The 18,955-nt window shown below is 46.7% G+C and overlaps 1 protein-coding gene across 1 annotated transcript in view; it reads left to right on the top strand.

The window, feature by feature from the left end:
- The window catches only part of ARMC9 (armadillo repeat containing 9), a 103,211-nt gene that overhangs the window by 52,027 nt on the left and 32,229 nt on the right, over positions 1 to 18,955 (top strand). The window contains exons 14-16 of the mRNA XM_032224930.1: positions 1,535 to 1,625; positions 2,675 to 2,733; positions 17,272 to 17,376. Of these exons, the coding sequence (XP_032080821.1) occupies positions 1,535 to 1,625; positions 2,675 to 2,733; positions 17,272 to 17,376 (255 nt within the window). The remainder of the gene's footprint in view (positions 1 to 1,534; positions 1,626 to 2,674; positions 2,734 to 17,271; positions 17,377 to 18,955) is intronic.

The raw sequence follows: 18,955 nt of genomic DNA, 5'->3' as shown, positions 1-18,955 counted from the left end.
CCGCTTCACAGTGCTTTTACAGCCCTCTCTAAGTGGTTTACAGAGTCAGCCTCTTGCACCCCAACAAATCTGGGTCCTCATTTGACCCACCTCGGAAGGATGGAAGCTGATCAGGTTCAAACTCCTGGCAGTGGGCAGAATTAGCCTGCAATGCTGCATTCTAACCAGTACGCCACCATGGCGGAAGGAAGGAAGGAAGGAAGGAAGGAAGGAAGGAAAAGGAAAGAAAAGGAAAAGAAGGAAGGAATAGCAATAGCATTTAGACATATCCTTATTCACTGTGCTTTTACAGTCCTTTCTAAGCGGTTTACAGAGGCAGCCTCTTGTCCCCCCCACTTCCCCCCAAATAATCTGGGTCCTCAGGGTTGCAATGAGCCTGCCTGCCTGGGCAATTCTAAGACTTGAAATCCACGCATCTTTAAGTTGTCAAGGTTGAGAAAGACTGGTCTCATTCTTATTCTTCTTCCCAATCAAAAGCACAGTAACCTCTGTGTAACCTTCCTTCAGGCCCATTGTTTCACACCCGGGAAATTGCCACACTGGTACCAGACTTGAAATACTGGTTGTGATGCTGCGGACGAGACCCCTGTATCCAAGTCTTTCATTCAGTAACAGAATAACAGAGTTGGAAGGGACCGTGGAGGTCTTCTAGTCCAACCCCCTAGCTCACGCAGGAAACCTTACACCAGTGTTTCTCAACCTTGGCAACTTGAAGATGTCCGGACGTCAACTCCCAGAATTCCCCAGCCAGCGAATGCTGGCTGGGGAATTCTGGGAGTTGACGTCCGGACATCTTCAAGTTGCCAAGGTTGAGAAACACTGCCTTACACCATTCCAGACAAGGGGCTGTCCAATCTCTTCTTTAAAACCTCCAGTGATGGAGCACCCACAACTTCTGACGGCAAATCGTTCCACTGGTTAATTGTTCTCCCGGTCAGGAAGTTTCTCCTTAATTCCAGGATGCTTCGCTCCTTGATTAATCTCCACCCATTGCTTCTTGTCCTGCCCCTCAGGTGCTTTGGAGGACAGGTTGACCCCCTCTTCTTTGGGGCAGCCCCTCACATATTACAACATTGCTCTCATGTCTCCCCTAGTCCTTAACAGAATTACAGAGACGGTAGGGACCTCGAAGGTCTTCTAGTCCAACCCCATACCATTTCAGACAGCTGGCTGTCCAGTCTCTTCTTTAAAAACCTCCAGATGTTGAAGCAGCCACAACTTCTGGTGGCAAGCCGTTCCACTGATGAATTGTCCCCACTGTGTGGAAGTCCCTCCTTAGTTCTAAGTAGCTTCTCTCCTGGATTAGTTTCCACCCATTGCTTCTTCTACCCTCAGGTGCTTTGGGGAGCAGGTTGATCCCCCTCTTTTCTGGGGCAGCCCCTTAGAATTCACCTTCTGTTTGTTCTGTAAATAGGACCTCTTCTGCTGGGTGTGCCCCTCTGCCTGCACACACACCCCCAAAGGCCTATTCTGACCCCAGGCCGGGTCATCCCTCGGATCAACTAACACAAGTTTGTTTTGCAAACCCGTGCAGGAAATGGAAGACATTCTCCGATGCTACATCGAGGAAGGAAATGCCGATATGATCCAGCAGATTGAGTTTATTATCAAGCAGCTGCAATCAGGTAAAAAATGGATCTATTTATTCCCCACAGCAAAGAGAAGCAGAGATGGCCAAATGGATTCTTTTAGCCAAAGAAGAGAACGTGTCTTAACTTAGTTTTTATTCTGAAATTTCTTCCGGATTTTGTGCTCGCGATGAAAAGAAAAGAAACTTTGATTTCGTTTTGGTTAGCTAGTTAGGCTTATTGTTATAGAAATGGCTTGTGCATTACGGTTGTGTAAAAGCAAAACGTTGCGGTTGTTTTTCGGACCTAGGCTTCCCCAAAAAGCACGAAGCAGATTCCTGGTCCCGACCAAACCCCCTTTTATTAAAGGAATGTGAATTCCTCTCATTCACATTCAGCCAAGGCCTGGCAAACAGTCTTTCAAAGGTGAATTTGTGACCACAGACCTTATCTAGCTTGGAAAGCGGCCATGTAAATATTGTCCAAATGAGGTGCTGTGCAAGGAAAGGCTGGGCACAAAGTCTCTGGGATTCACGGACAGATCTTCACACTCCTGAAACGAATGAACGAATTGTTTCCTGCAAAAGCCCACTCCTCTTTTATTTCCTCTGGGAGGAGCAATTCACCACCCACCTGTGGCTTTACTCCCAAGTAGACCCTGATTTCTGAGCTGTTCTTTTCTTCTGGTCACTCTGCCCATGCGCACACTGGGAACAGGCTCCAGCTGTTCTTCTGCCTCACTGATGTCTGACTCCAATAATTGTCGGACGGCCCTGGCCCCCTCTCTGCCTCCAACACAGAGCCCTCCTCCGAGCCTTCTCCAGCCTCCAGGACTGGCCCATTTTCCTCCCCAACCTCCTCACTGTCTGAATCTGCTGCCAGCTCTGTTGGCCGCTGTTGGGCCACAACAATTGTACAATATAACAAAATCACTCCCCATCTCTCCCCCCCCCCCCCGGCGATAGCTGATCACACCAGCCATTAAATGGGCTCCATCCCGCTCTGGGTTTCCCAGGTCCACTGACAGAATCAGCGCCTTCCGGAAGAATATTAGAGTGGGGCCCGTTCTTTGGCTGATTTATAAACATTTATATGTTCCCTTACAGAAGAACCGCCAGACGACAGCGCAGAATCTGACGATGAGGAGAAGGAAGACAACGCTGAAGTGAGTACGGATGCGAAACCTGTGGAAATCGAGATAGAATCACTGGATAGACGAGAGTTTCGTGGCCTTTATCATCTCTATCTGTGGGCAACTAATTTCCCCAATTGGAAACTGGGATTCTTGTAGAAGGTGGATTGATTGATTGATTGATTGATTGATTGATTGATTTGGCTTGTATGCCGCCCTATTACCGGAAGACTCAGGGCGGCTAACAATCAGAAGGGGAGGCGGTACAAAAATAAAAATAGAAAACAGAAATTTAAAATACAACAACAGTCATAACCTCGAAGGGGGCTGGATAGTTCAACAGCCCCAGGAACAGCCAGGTCTTAGTTGCTTTGCGGAAGGCCGGAAGGGTGGTAAGGGTCCAGATCTCAACGGGGAGGTCGTTCCAGAGGGCCGGAGCAGCCACAGAGAAGGCCCTCCCCCGGGGAGTCGCCAGCCGATTGCTCCAAACCGGGCCGAACTGCTAGTGGAATTTAGGCCCGGGTCGCAGAACCGGCAGCGGCCCAAGCTGGCAACACCCTGAACCAGTTTCCCGGTCTCTTCTGCCATTGCCGGCATGTTTCTGCGCATGCGCAGAACTATTTTTATTCTGCGCATGCGCCAGCAAAGCGAGCTATACCCTTCTGGGATTCGAACTTGGGCTGCTTGCATATTAGGCAGTTGTATTAACCTCTAATCCACACGTTCTCCTCACTTTATCGGCTGAACCAGGGGGGAGATTAAGTGTCTTTTGGCGCAGTGGTTAGAGTGCAGTACTGCAGGCCACTTCTGCTGACTGCCGGCTTCCTGCAATTTGGCGGTTCGAATCTCACCAGGCTCCGGGTTGACTCAGCCTTCCGTCCTTCCGAAGTCGGTAAAATGAGGACCCAAATTGTTGGGGGGACAAGAGGCTGACTCTGTAAACCGCGTAGGGAGGGCTGTAAAGCCAGCAGTTTTTGATACAGATAGTCCTCAACTTACAATGATTCGTTTCAAAGTTACAATGGTACTGAAACACTGACTTATGACAGTTTTTCACATTTATGTCCGTTGCACCATCTCCAGGGTCAGGCGATCAAAAACCAGAGGCTTGGCAACTGTCATGTACTTATGACGGTTGCAGCAGCCCGGGGTCCCCTTTTGCGACCTTCTGACGAGAAAAATCAGTGGCGAGACCAGATTCACTTAACAGCCATGTTACTAACTTAACAACTGACGTGATTCACTTAGCAACTATGGCAAGAAAGGTCGTAAAACGGGGCAAAATTCACTTGCCCACTGTCTTGCCTAGCAACGGGAATTTTGGGCTCATTGCGGTCGTAAATCAAGAACCACCTGTACTTCTTAACTAAGGCAGTGTTTCTCAACCTTGGTGACTAAGTCCTGTGGACTTCAACTCCCAGAATCCCCCAGCCAGCTATGCTGGCTGGGGAATTCTGGGAGTTGAAGTCCACAGGACTTAAAGTCGCTATGGTTGAGAAACACTGCACTAAGGGCTTTTTAAGGTTAAAACAAGCAATTACTACCATTTAAGATATTATTTTAAAATGGTTTAAAAGAAGTTTATAGTTTTATTGATTTTGTATGCCGCCCACTCCCGAAGGACTCCGGGCGGCTTACAATAAAACAAGGGAGGGGGATAATAGACAAAACAACATATTAAAATATACAACAGTCACAATTTCCGAGGAGCTGGATATTTCGAGAGCCCCCCGGCCTGCTGGAGCAGCCAGGACTTAACGGCTTTGCGGAAGGCCGGGAGGGTAGTAAGGGTCCGGATCTCCACGGGGAGCTCGTTCCAGAGGGCCGGAGCTGCGACAGAGAAGGCTCTCCCCCGGGGGGTCGCCAGCCGACATTGGCTGGCAGATGGAATCCGGAGGAGACCTAACCTGTGCGATCTAATTGGTCTGAGAGAGGTAATCGGCAGGAGGCGGTCTCTCAGGTACCCAGGTCCGATGCCATGAAGGGCTTTATAGGTAACGACCAGCGCCTTGAAGCGAATCCGGAGACTAATGGGTAACCAGTGCAGCTCGCGGAGGATAGGTGTGACGTGGGTGTACCTAGGTGCACCCACGATCGCTCGCACGGCTGCGTTCTGGACCAGCTGGAGTCTTCGAACACTCTTCAAGGACAGCCCCATGTAGAGCGCGTTACAGTAAAAGAACATGGCCCATCCGAGCCACGTTGTCGTCATGTCGCAGCTTCCGTTCGTTTCCGTTTTCTCGTTTCTTTGCATTAATCACAACAATTTTTTTCCAGCCGGGCTGGAGTCATTTATTAAATTGGAATTACTACAATTATGCTTTATGAGATTAAGTCACGGTCTTAAAATCAGGAACTGCCAAATTGCAGATGTCACCGGAAAAAAATAAAATCCCAAAAGTACATTTTGGAACAACATCGGCATTGCCTTGTCAGTTAATAAATCATCTAAGATAAACGAAAAGCTTATGTCGTGTCAAAGAAAATATTGGCTTTTCAGTGTTTACATTAAAGCCACTTCTCTGCAGGTTTTGTCAAAAAGCCGGCAATTTTAATTAGCAAAATGGAACCTGCAAAGCCAGTTTGACTGTTGAGCCTTTGAGTAAACAAAAGTGTTTTGTTATTTGCTCAGTTCATGTTCTATATTTATTCATTTCTGAATTGGTGCTCGAAGATGGCTTGGGGGGAAAAAAGTGATGATACATAATTGATGTGCAAACATTGCGTGGAAAAGCACATTGCTCCTTAGCTACGAACAGGCCTGAAGACCTAGACCAGTGTTTCTCAACCTTGGCAACTTGAAGATGTCCGGACTTCAACTCCCAGAATTCCCCAGCCAGCAAACGCTGGCTGGGGAATTCTGGGAGTTGAAGTCCGGGCATCTTCAAGTTGCCAAGGTTGAGAAACACTGACTTAGACTTATACAGGTATCCCTTGACTTACGACGCCATTGAGTCCAAAATTTCTGTTGCTAAGGGAGATATTCGCGAAGTGAGCTTTGCCTCATTTTTACGACTTTTCTTACCCCGGTTGTCAAATTAGTAGCCCGCTTGTTAAGTGAATCCACCTTCCCCATTGACTTTGCTTGTCAGAAAGCCACAAAAGGGGAATCACACAATCCCGGGACACTGCAACCGTCATAATTATTGTTCTGACTGAGGCTTCCCAAGAGCATGACGGAAACTCCTTGTCCTGACAAAAAGCCCTTTTATTAATTGGCTGTGAATTCTGCTCCTTCACGTCCAGCAAAGTCTTTCGAGGGAGGATTTACGGTCACAGACCTTATCTGGCTTGGAGAGCGGCCAGGCTGAGATCTGCTGAACTTGGCAAGGAGCCTCAGAGAGTCACGAACCAATGAAGCGAACTAATTGTCTCCTGCAAACTCCACTCCCCTTCCGCTCCTCTTTTTTTTAAAAAAATTTTTTTTAAATTGGTTTTATTACAGAAAAAGCACAAAAAAAAAAGGAATCATGTTTCATTACATCTTGTAGAAAGCGTATCCATTGGTCACAAGTACATTTCGTGCGTTCCTGTCGCTCCTCTTTTATTCCCTCTTGGAGGGGCCATTCACCGTCCACCTGTGGCCTTACTCCAAAGTCGACCCTTGTTCTTTAGCTCTTCCCTTCGTCTGGCCACTCTGCGCATGCGCACACTGGGAACAGGCTCCAGCTGTTCTTCTGCCTCACTGATGTCTAACTCTGAAGGCAGCTGATAACCGGCATATGGCCCTGGCCCCCTCCCTGTCTCCGACACAGAGCCCTCATCAGAGCCTTCCCCAGACTCCAGGACTGCCCCATCTTCCTCCCCAACCTCCTCACTCTCCGAATCTAATAGCAATAGCAATAGCAGTTAGACTTATATACCGCTTCATAGAGCTTTCAGCCCTCTCTAAGCGGTTTACAGAGTCAGCATATCGCCCCCAACAACAAGCCGGGTCCTCATTTTACCCACCTCGGAAGGATGGAAGGCTGAGTCAACCCTGAGCCGGTGAGATTTGAACCGCCGAACTGCAGAACTGCAGTCAGCTGAAGTAGCCTGCAGTGCTGCATTTAACCACTGCGCCACCTCAGCTCTGATGCCAGCTCCGCTGGCCACTGGCGGGCCACAACAAATATGAACCAGTTGCCAAGCATCTGAACGTAAATCATGGGGATGTTGCAACAGTCATGTGTGGAGAAACAGTCCCAAGTCACTTTTTCCAGCGCCATTGTAACTTCAAACGGTCACTAAATGAACTGTTGTAAGTCAAGGATGACCTGTGAAAAATTGCACAGGCCCTGAAGGTAATCTCTGCTACATACAGAGTGTCTCTTGGATGATGGATGGGGCTGGGCTGGGCTGGGCTGGTCCTTCCTTGGGATTAACCTCTTCCTGGGAGGCAGGATTTGCAAGTTCCATTAGGAAGGGCAACTCAGGTGATTAAGGGCCTGTGGACAAAAACATCGGAAGAACCGTTGCAGGATGTGGGTTTGGCTAGTCTGGAGAAAAGAAGGACCAGGGGAGGACATGATAACAGTGTTTCAGTATTTGAGGGGCTGCCCCAAAGAAGAGGGGGTCAAATTATTTCCCAAAGCACCAGAAGGCAAAGCCAGAAACAATTGTTGTTAGTTGCGAAGCCGAATCCAACCCATCGCGACCCTCCAGGCCTTCCTGTCCTCTCCCATCCTCTGGAGTCCATTGAAGCTCACGCCGGCTGCTTCGGTGACTCCATCCAGCCCCCTCCTTCTCTGCCATCCCTTCTTCTTTTGCCCTCCATCGTTCCCAGCATGAGACTCTTCTCCAGGGAGTCCTTCCTTCTCCTTAGGTGGCCAAAGTACTTGAGATAGATAGATAGATGGATGGATGGATGGATGGATGGATGGATGGATGGATGGATAGATAGTTGTTATGGTTAGTTGCGAAGTGGTGTCCCACCATTGTGGCCTCATGGACAATGTTCCTCCAATCCTTCCTGTCCTCTACCATCCTCTGGAGTCCATTGAAGCTCACACCAACTGCTTGGGTGACTCCATCCAGCCCCCTCCTTCTCTGCCGTCCCCTTCTTCTTCTTTTGCCCTCCATCGTTCCCAGCATGAGGCTCTTCTCCAGGGAGTCCTTCTTCCTTCTCATTAGGTGGCCAAAGTATTTGAGATAGATAGATAGATAGATAGATAGATAGATAGATAGATAGATAGATAGATGGATGGATGGATGGATGGATGGATGGATGGATGGATGGATGGATGGATAGTTGTTGTGGTTAGTTGCGAAGTGGTGTCCCACCCATTGTGGCCTCATGGACAACATTCCTCCAGGCCTTCCTGTCCTCTCCCATCCTCTGGAGTCCATTGAAGCTCACGCCGACTGCTTCGGTGACTCCATCCAGCCACCTCCTTCTCTGCCGTCCCCTTCTTCTTCTTTTGCCCTCCATCGTTCCCAGCATGAGGCTCTTCTCCAGGGAGTCCTTCTTCCTTCTCCTTAGGTGGCCAAAGTCTTTGAGTTTCCTCTTCAGGATCTGGCCTTCTAAAGAGCAGCCAAGGTTGATCTCCTCTAGGACTGACCGGTTGGATGGCCTTGCCGTCCAAGGGACTCAATGCAGGAGTCTTCTTCTCCAGCACCAGAGTCCAAAGGCCTCCATTCTTTGGCGCTCAGCCTTCCTTATGGTCCAACTTCACAGCCAAGAAACAATGGGTGGAAACTAATCAAGGAGAGAATCAACCTGGAATTAAGGAGAAACTTATTAACACTGAGGACAATTAAGTTGTGGGTGCTCCATCCCTGGAGATTTTTAAGAAGAGTCTGGACTACCATTTGACCCAGATGGTAGAGGGTCTCCTGTTTGAGCAGGGGGTCGGACTAGAAGATCTAAACAGTAATGGTGAGAAAGCCTAGTGGACGATCCCTTAAACATGAGTCGGCCACGTACGGCAGCAGCCAAAAAGGCTAACATAATCCTGGGTTGTATAAACAGAGGCATAGAATCAAAATTGGGGGTGGGGGGGGTATTAGTATCACTTTACAAAGCCTTAGTAAGACCACACCTGAAACTGGGGATGTCTAGTTTAATGAAAACAAGGACCGGGGAAGACAGGATAGCAGTCTCCCAATATCTCAGGGGTTGCCACAAAGAAGAGGGAGTCAAGCTATTCTCCAAAGCACCTGAAGGTAGAACAAGAAGCAATGGGTGGAAACTAATCAAGGAGAGAAGCAACTTAGAACTGAGGAGGAATTTCCTGACAGTGAGAACAATTAATCAGTGGAACAGAAGTTGCCTCCAGAAGTTGTGAATGCCCCAACACTGGAAGTCTTTAAGAAGATGTTGGATAGCCATTTGTCTGAAATGGTATAAGGTTTCCTGCCTAGGCAGGGGGTTGGACTGGAAGACCTCCAAGGTCCCTTCCAAGTCTGCTATTGTATTGTATTGTATTGAGTATTAGTACCACTTTACAAAGCTTTAGTAAGACCACACCTGGAATACGGCATCCAGTTTTGGTCACCACATTACAAAACAGATGTTGAGACTTTGGAAAAAGCGCAGAGAAGAGCAACTAAGATGACCAGACATCACAAGAGGGGGGGAAAAGCAGGTACAGATAGTCTTCATAACAGTTCACTTAGTGACTTACAACAAGTTACAGTGTTGTTGTAACTTCAAAACGGTCACTCAGTGAACTGCTGTAAGTCAAGGACTACCTATATTTCACTTTTAAGTAATACAGGTAGTCCTCACCTTGCAACAGTTCGCCTGACTCATATTTATGACGGTTGCAGCACCCCGGGGTCACGTGATCCTCTATTCCGACCTCCTGTCAATGGGGAAGCCAGATTCACTTAGCAACTGTTTTACTAGCTTAACAATTGCGGGGATTCACTTAACAACGGTGGCCAGAAAGGTCGTAAAATGGAGCAAAACTCAGTCAACACCTGTCTCACTTAGCAACCGGAATTTGGGGCTCAGTTGTGGTCATAAGTCGAGGACTTGCCTGTATTGTAAAGGATCAACCTTTAGATCTGCCAACCAGGATTAGCCAGAGGAATTGGGACAACAGAGGAGAGAGGATCAGTCACCTCTGCATTCCTTGCCTTAGACACCCAGGTAGTCCTCGACCTACGACCACAATGGAGGTCGTAATTATGGTGGTCAGTCGTGGTCATTAAGCAAGACACCCACACAGTTCCCCTCACTTAACAACCACAATGCTGGCTCTCCCCATCGTGTGATCGTTAAGTGGGTTGTGGGGTGCTTTGGGGTGGGGGAGGCCAGACTGCAGCTCCTTCCCAGCTGATGTGTCCCAGGCCCTCACACACACACATACACAAACACACTCACATCCACAACACACACCGAAGAGGTCAGCCTAAAGGTGGTTTGCCTTTTCAGATAGTTAAAATTATCAGATAGTTAAGCATACAATGATATCTGGCCAATTTTTTTTTGAACTCGGCCGAATCAAATTCCTGTAAAACTAGTTTGTGCCAACGCAGCCAAAGAATAACCGAAGCATTGATAGGTGAGCCTATTTGGTCACCAATTGTTTTCGGGGGGCATTTCAAGGGGCTGCTTATTATTTCTTATCTCAAGTACTTCCTGGCACGGAGCCCAGTGATTGGAAGAACTGCCTGGCCAAAATAGTTTCTGCTTGCCCGGCAAGAACAGGCCGAGTCCCCTCCAGGTCTTCCAGCAGGAGCTAAGAAAGTCTGCCTTTATGGTATAACACACACACACACAGTCTTTGGATATGAGATGGGTGGCAAATGAATTTCAGAGAGAGGGAGGGAGGGGGAGAAACAGTATAGATGGATGGACGGACTGAAGATGGATAGATAAATAGATGGGGGGGGGAGACATAGATAATAACAAAAGTGGATGGATGGATGGATGGATAGATAAATAGATGGATAGATAAATAGATGGGGGAGAGAGACATAGTAACAATAGTGGATGGATGGATGGATGGATGGATGGATGGATGGATAGATAGATAGATAGATAGATAGATAGATAGATAGATAGATAGATAGATAGATGATAGATAGATAGATAGATGGGGGAGAGAGAGACATAGGTAGTAACAATAGTGGATGGATGGATGCATGGATGGATAGATAGATAGATAGATAGATAGATAGATAGATAGATAGATAGATAGATAGATAGATAGATAGATAGATAATGGATAGATAAATAAATGGGGGGAGAGAGAGACATTGGTAGTAACAATAGTGGATGGATGGATGGATGGATGGATAGATAGATATAGATATAGATAGATAGATAGATGATGGATAGATAAATAGATGGGGAGACATAGGTAATAACAAAAGTAGATGGATGGATGGATAGATGATGGATAGATAAATAGATGGATAGATGATGAATAGATAAATAGATGGGGGGAGAGAGAGACATAGGTAGTAACAATAGTAGATGGATGGATAGATGGATGGATAGAAAGAGATAGATAGATGGATGGATGGATGGATGGATGGATGGATGGATGGATGGATGAGGGGGGGAAGAGACATAGTAACAATAGTAGATGGATGGATGGATAAATAAATAGATGAGAGAGGGGGGAGAGAGAGACATAGGCAGTAACAACAGAAGATGGATAGATAGATTGATATTGATTAGATAGATGATGGATGAGAGAGAGAGAGAAAATGGATATAAATAGGCAGAGGAGAGATGGATGGACGGACAGATGCTGATAGTCACAGAGAAAGAGGGAAAGGGCTTGTTCTCCAGAGGGCCAGAGGGCAGGAGAAGAGATCACGGGTGGGAGCTTGTTAAGGGGAAACCCAGCCTAGAAGTAAGGAGAAATGTTCTGATGGTGAGAACAGTTAGTTTAATCAATGGAACATGGAGAGTCCCTTCCAGCCCTCGGAGTCTCCCTTCCATGGCCCAGGCCATTGCAAGTGAGCCAGGATCTCCTCCTCCCCTTCCCTCTCTCGGTGCACCACGGGCTGAGTTGGGCCTCCCGGGTTCAACCACCACAACCGCCCCGCAGAGACCCTTCATTTCCTGCAGAAAGACAGAGGCTTCTCGGCAGCTGACGGTTTTTATTCCGGCCCATTCACGGTTTGAAAGGCTGTTGGGCTTCTCTGCTGCTTCCCCGCAGGAAACAGCCGACGCAGCCCTTGGCTGGGGCAGTTGGGCCTTCCAATAACAGCTTGCAGGCAGTCCTCGACTTACAACCATTTGCTTACAACGGCAGTGAAAAAAAAAGGGGACTCGGGATAGCTTTTGCACACTTAGCATCCCCATGGGGACATGAATTATATTCGGATGCTTGGCAGTTTACTGACTCACACTTATGACGGCCACGGCGTCATGTCCACGTTGGTCATGTGATCTCCTCCCGGAAGCCTCCTGACAAGCAAAGTCAATAGGGAATTAGCCCGATTCACTTAACAACCGTGGGACTCATTTCAGAACTGCGGCTATCCGCGTAGCAAATGCGGCAAGGAAAGTCGTAAAACGGGTCAAAACTCACTGAATGCATTTCCCAACGTAAGCGTGGGGCTCAGAGTAAAAAGAGAAGGATTGAGCTGGGAGTAAAAAACGGTAGGATATTAGTAAGTAGAGCCTCCATGATTAGGTGCACTCAAACCACTAAATAGCACTTTAAAAGGTCATTAAAAGCATTGCTACTTTGTCCAGTTTAGGGACGGAGAGAAGGATGGGATTTAACAGAATAACAGAGTTGGAAGGGGCCTTCGAGGTCTTCTAGTCCAGCCCGCTGCACAGGCAGGAGGCCCACTACCATTCCAGACCAATGGCTGTCCAATCTAGTTTTAAAAAGTTCCAGTGATGGCACCCCCACAACTTCTGGAGGCAAGTTGTTCCATCACTTGCTTGTTTCTGCCAGGAAATTTCTCCTTAGTTCTAGTTGTGTTGATTAATCCATTAATCAAAATAAAGGTGGAAGGGACCTTGGAGGTCTTCTAGTCTAGCCCCCTGCTCAAGCAGGAGACCTTATACTATTGCAGATAAATGGTTGTCCCATCTCTTCTTAAAAACTTCCAATGTTGGAGCACCAACAACTTCTGGAGACAATTTCTGTTCCACTGATTAATTGTTCTAACTGTCAGGAAATTCCTCCTCAGTTCTAAGTTGCTTCTCTCCTGGATTAGTTTCCACCCATTGCTTCTTGTTCTGTCCTCAGGTGCCTTGGAGAATAGTTTGAGTCCCTCTTCTTTGTGGCAGCCCCTCAAATAGAATAGAATGGAAGAACAGAGTTGGAAGGGACCTTGGAGGTCTTCTAGTCCAACCCCCTGCCTAGGCAGGAAACCCTATACCGTCTCAGACAAATGGCTCTCCAACATCTTCTTAAAGACTTCCAGTGTTGGGGAATTCACAACTTCTAGAAGCAATTTCTGTTCCACTGATTAATTGTTCTCACTGTCAGGAAATTTCTCCTCAGTTCTAAGTTGCTTCTCTCCTTGATTAGTTTCCACCCATTGCTTCTTGTTCTATCCTCAGGTGCCTTGGAAAATAGCTTGACTCCCTCTTCTTTGTGGCAACCCCTGAGATATTGGAAGACTGCTATCATGTCTCCCCTAGTCCTCCTTTTCATTAAACTAGACATTCCCAGTTCCTGCAACCGTTCTTCATACGTTTTGGCCCCCAGTCCCCTAATCCTCTTTGTTGCTCTTCTCTGCACTTGCTAAAGAGAAACTGGAAACAAGGCAGGAGAGGAATTCAACCAAATGTCCTTCTGACATTTCTGCCTCCAATGGTTCCCTGGGGCTAATCCTTGGATTGCAAAACTGATCTGCAGGCCATTCTAAAAACAGCTACAGGTCTATGGGATGAATCCCGTGCAGATACGTGTGTGTCCGTGTGTTTTCACCCTCAATCATCATTTATTGACGCACCTGGTGAGTTGAAAAACACAGAAGGAATGCGAGAAAGGTGAAAGTTGCAAAGCTGCTCTTGGGCAATCGAAGGGCAGGCTCCATTGTTGGAGTTTGGGGCCGCCAGAGTGACAGGAAAGAGGAGCATCCTGAAACCATCAGCCTCTTCCCTTCCCCTCCCTCCCCCTCATGTGAATTTCTCCCTGGGGCACAAAGTGGTTTATGTGCCTCCTGACCGAATCCAAAGCTAAGGAGAGAAAGGGCTGCTGTCCCAAAAATATTTGGCTTTTTACGAGTGTTGGAAACCCCCAAACCATCTGCTCTTAAAGTTAGGGGTGCAGCTATACAGCTGATGCCTCCTTGACAGGTGTCACATTAGATCTTCCTTTCTCTCCCTTCCTTTTCTTTCTTCCTTCCTTCCTCCTTTCTTTCTCCTCCTTCTTTCCTTTCCTTCTTTCCTCCCCTCCCTTTCTTTTTCTTTCTTTTTCATTTATTTATTTCTCACCCTTCCTCTCTGTTTTCTTTCTTTCTTTCTCTTCCTTCCTTCTTTCCTCCTTCCCTCCCCTTTTCTTTCTTTCTCTTTCTTTCTCTTTCTTTCTTTCTTTCTTTCTATTCCTTCATTCTTTCCTTCCTTCCTCCCTTTTTTCTTTCTTTCTTTCTCTTTCTTTCTCTTCCTTCATTCTTTCCTTCCTTCCTTTCTTTTTTCTTTCTTTTTCTTCCTTTTTCTTTCTTTCTTTCTCTTTCTTCCTCTCCTTTCCTTTCTTTCTTTCTCTTCCTTCTTTCCTCCCTCCCTCCTTTTCTTTTTCTTTCTTCCTTCCTTTTTTCTTTCTTTTTCTTTCTTTTACTTCCTCTTTCTTTCCTTCCTCCCTTCTTTTTCTTCCTTTCTTTTTTATTTCTTCCTTCTTTCCTTCCCCCTCTTTCTTTCTTTCTTCTATTTTTCTTTCTTTTTTATTTATTTCTTTTTCTTCCTTCCTTCCTTCCTCCCTCCCTTCCTTTCTTGTATTTATATAGCTGCCGATCTTTCAGCCAACTCTGGGGGGGCTCCTAATCAAAGATTTTTTTAAAACATAAAATCATCAAAAAACAAATATCCAAGTAGTCCTTGACTTACGACCACAACTGAGCCCAAAATTTCCATTGTTGAGTGAGACCCGACCTTAAGTGAATTTTGCCCCGTTTTATAACCTCCTTTTTAACAGTGATTGAGTGAATCACCGCAGTTGTTCAGTCAGTAGCAAGGTTGTTCAATGAATCCAGCTTTCCCTTTGGCTACGGCTCTGACAAAGAAGGTCGCAAAAGGGGATCACGTGACTCCGGGACGCTACAACCGTCACAAATACATGCCAGTTGCCGTGTCCGAACTCTGATCACATGACCATGGGGAAACTGCAATGGTCGTAAAGTGCTGCTGTAACTTTGAACCGTCCCCCAGTGAACTGTTGTAAGTCGAGGACTCCCTGTATTCTCTGTAAAGATGATGAAAGCTCCAGTAATTATTACTTGGGGTCAATATCATTTAATTATTTAGTACAAGAGGTCGGGAACGGCGGCCCCTTTAAGACTTGTGGACTTCAAGTCCCAGAATTCCTGAGCCTGCATGGCTGCCTTAGGAATTCTGGGAGTTGAAGTCCACAGGTTGTAAAAGAGGTGGATAATTGGCCCAGTGGGGGACGCAGTGGCTCTGTGGCTAAGACGCTGAGCTAGTCAGTCAGAAAGGTCAGGAGTTGGGCGGTTCGAATCCCCAGCGCCGCGTAACGGAGGGAGCTCCCGTGACTTGTCCCAGCTTCTGCCAACCTAGCAGTTCGAAAGCACTTTAAAAATGCAAGCAGAAAAATAGGAACCACCTTTGGTGGGAAGGGAATAGTGTTCCATGCGCTTTTGGCGTTGAGTCATGCCGGCCACATGACCACGGAGACGTCTTCGGGCAGCGCTGGCTCTTCGGCTTTGAAACGGAGATGAGCACCGCCCCCTAGAGTCAGGAACGACTACCATATACTATGTGGAAGGGGAACCTTTACCTTTAGCTTAACTATGGTCCCTTTATGACTCGTGGACTTCAATTCCCAGAATTCCTGAGCCAGCATGGCTGCTTTAGGAATTCTGGGAGTCGAAGTCCACAGGTTGTGAAAGGCAGTGTTTCTCAACCTTGGCAACTTGAAGATGTCAGGACTTCAACTCCCAGAATTCCCCAGCCAGCGAATGCTGGCTGGGGGATTCTGGGAGTTGAAGTCCAGACATCTTCAAGTTCCCAAGGTTGAGAAACACTGGTGAAAGGGATGGGTAACCATGGCCCCTTTGTGGACTTCGACTCCCAGAGTTCCTAAAGCAGCCATGCTGGCTCAGGAATTCTGGGGAATTGAAGTCCACGAGTCATAAAAGGGCCACCGTCCCCCAGCCCTGATTTAAAAGGACACAGTTTTGAACCTGGCTTGCGTGCGAATTCCTTCGGCTAGTTTCTGTTCTCCGCATCTGGCTTTTCTTATGTCCACAGTGCTCAACTTAATACGTTAACGCCTATTAAATTTGAACAGCAGTCTGTCAATCCTTCCTTTTCTTGAAATTATGAGAGTTAATTCCCGGCCTGCTAATGGTACAAGAATGTTATGTGCTATAAAGCAGACGGATTGTTTCCTGTTGGCATCTCTCCATATTCAGTGCGTAGTAGTTATGTAGCTGAACTCCTCACCCTGTCTTAACTGACACACTGAGCAATTATTGCGAGGACCATTAATGGGAGGAGGAAATCCGTGTGTGCTTAAGATAGCTTTCCGCTCTTTTTGAGAGACGCTCCCAAGTTCATGCTGAGAACCACTTTGATGTACAGGTAGGTCCTCGACTTACGACCGCAACGTGAGCCCCACGTTTCTGTTGCCTAAGTTGAGACATTTGCTAAGTGACTTTGGCCCCCGTTTTACGACCTTTCTTGCCATGGCTGTTAAGCGAATCGCTGCAGTGGTTAAGTTAGACAATATGGTTATTAAGTGAATCAGGCTTCCTCCGTTGACTTCGCTTGTCGGATGGTCACAAACATCTTCCCATAACCCTGGGAGTCTGCCACCGTCATAAATATGAGTCGGTTGCCTCTGAAATTTGACCGTGTGATCATGGGGATGCTAAGTGTGAAAACTGGTCATAAGTCACTTTTTTCAGTGCCAGTGTAACATTGAATGGTCACGAAATGAACTGTTGTTAGTTGAGGACTAGATGTAGTTGTTAAGATGCTGATCTGGAAATTGGGAGACTGAGAGTTCTAGTCCGCCTTAGGCAGAAAAACCAGCTGGGTGAGTTTGGGCCAATCACCAGGAGACGGTGAGTTCTAGTCCCGCCTTAGGCAGGAAAGCCAGCTGGGTGAGTTTGGGCCAATCACCAGGAGGCAGTGAGTTCTAGTCCCACCTTAGGCAGGAAAGCCAGCTGAATGACTTTGGGCCAATCACCAGAGACTGTGAGTTCTAGTCCTGCCTTAGGCATGAGGGCCAATTGGCAGACTTTGGGCCCATCACCAGGAACAGTGAGTTCTAGTTCTGCCTTAGGCTTGAAACCCATTTGGGTACCCATGGCTAATCCCTTGCTCGGCCCAACCTACCTCACAGGGTGGTTGTTGAAGGGAAAAGCGGAGAAGGAAGAAGTCTTAGCTACGTTTGCCACTTTGAGTTACCCAAAAAGTAATAAAAGTCAGCATCCAATCTAATAAATACAATAAATCAGGGACTCTCCCGGGATTTCTCTGGGCAGGAGGACCACAACGGCATGGAAGCCGATCTGGACAAGGACGAAGTCTTACAAGCCCAGCAGGGTGAACTTTCCGGAGAAAAACTCCTGACCACCGAATATTTGGGGGTAAGTACCGCAGTTTGGATGAGATTGGAGTATGTACGCTGGCAAGACTCCGCAGCCCATAAGGCTTCGCAGGCTATATTTTCTTTTCTTTTTTTGAAACAAAGGGTTTTTTTTTGTTTGTTACATATTTTAACTTCTTTTATAAAAAAAAGCATTGGCTGGGTTTCCCCCCCCCTTTTACATCTTCCCTTACTGCATAGTTCATTTACATCATATTTCCATTTCAAATTTCAGCCATCTTATTTTCCTTCCACATTTTCCAACTTTGATTTCATCATATACTTACTTATACTTTACAAAAAAAAAACCAATTCCGTTGTATTTAAGTACAATGACAATAAAGATTATACTTACTTCTTAATATATAAACAATATCATTATTTGCCCCTCCAAGTGAAATCAGATGTAACGTTTTATTTCCATCTATTGTTCTGTTTTACTATCAATAACATACACTATATTGCCAAAAGTATTCGCTCACCCATCCAAATAATCAGAATCAGGTGTTCCAATGACTTCCATGGCCACAGGTGTTTAAAATCAGGTACCTAGGCATGCAGGACTGTTTTTACAAACATTGGTGAAAGAATGGGTCGCTCTCAGGAACTCAGTGAATCCCAGCGTGGAACTGTGATAGGATGCCACCTGCTGCAACAAATCCAGTTGTGAAATTTCCCTCGCTCCTAAATATTCCAGTCAACTGTCAGCTGTATTAGAAGAACGTGGAAGTGTTTGGGAACGACAGCAACTCAGCCACGAAAGCGGTAGGCCACGTAACCTCGTCCAACCTCAGTTTGTGAGCTCACAAATGCGCTTCTGGAGGAATGGTCAAAAATCCCCATCAACACACTCCCGAACCTTGTGGACAGCCTTCCCAGAAGAGTGGAAGCCGTTAGTAGCTGCAAAGGGTGGACTGACGTCATGTTGAACCCTACAGATTAGGAATGGGATGTCACTCGTGCATCCTATCACAGTTCCATGCTGGAATTCACTGAGCTCCTGAGAGCGACCCATTCTTTCACCAATGTTTGTCAAAACAGTCTGCATGCCTAGATAATTGATTTTATACACCTGTGGCCATGGAGGGCCTTTTCTGTGGCTGTCCGGCCCTCTGGAACGATCTCCCCGTGGAGATTCGGACCCTCACCACCCTCCACGGCTTTCCACAAAGCCGTCAAGACCTGGCTGTTCCGGCAGGCCTGGGGCTGATGAGTTCCCAGCCCCACTCGAATTGTTGTGACTGTTGTGTAGTTTTTAATTTGTCTTGGTATCCTGTTTTGTCTCGTTCGTTTTTGTATTACCCCCTTCCCCATGTGTTTGTTCGCCGCCCTGACTCCCCCCGGGAATAGGGCGGCATACAAGTATAATAAATACAATACAAATACACTACTTACAGTAAGTTCATATGCGAGTAAAGGCAGGCAAGCGAATACTTTTGGCAAGTATAGTGTACGTATTGATTTGACAAGAGAAAATTTGGTATAAATTTTTAAATGGTGACCACGAAAGGAAGTTTAGAAATTTTGTTATGTATGAAGGCCTATAATATTGAAATTGGATTGATCATGGATATAGTTAG

This window comes from Thamnophis elegans, chromosome 10 (assembly GCF_009769535.1).
Source record: "Thamnophis elegans isolate rThaEle1 chromosome 10, rThaEle1.pri, whole genome shotgun sequence".
In the NCBI taxonomy this organism is placed as follows: Eukaryota; Metazoa; Chordata; class Lepidosauria; order Squamata; family Colubridae; genus Thamnophis; species Thamnophis elegans.
The sequence above is the reverse complement of the archived record's forward strand: the minus strand, read 5'-3'. Positions and strand labels throughout refer to the sequence as shown.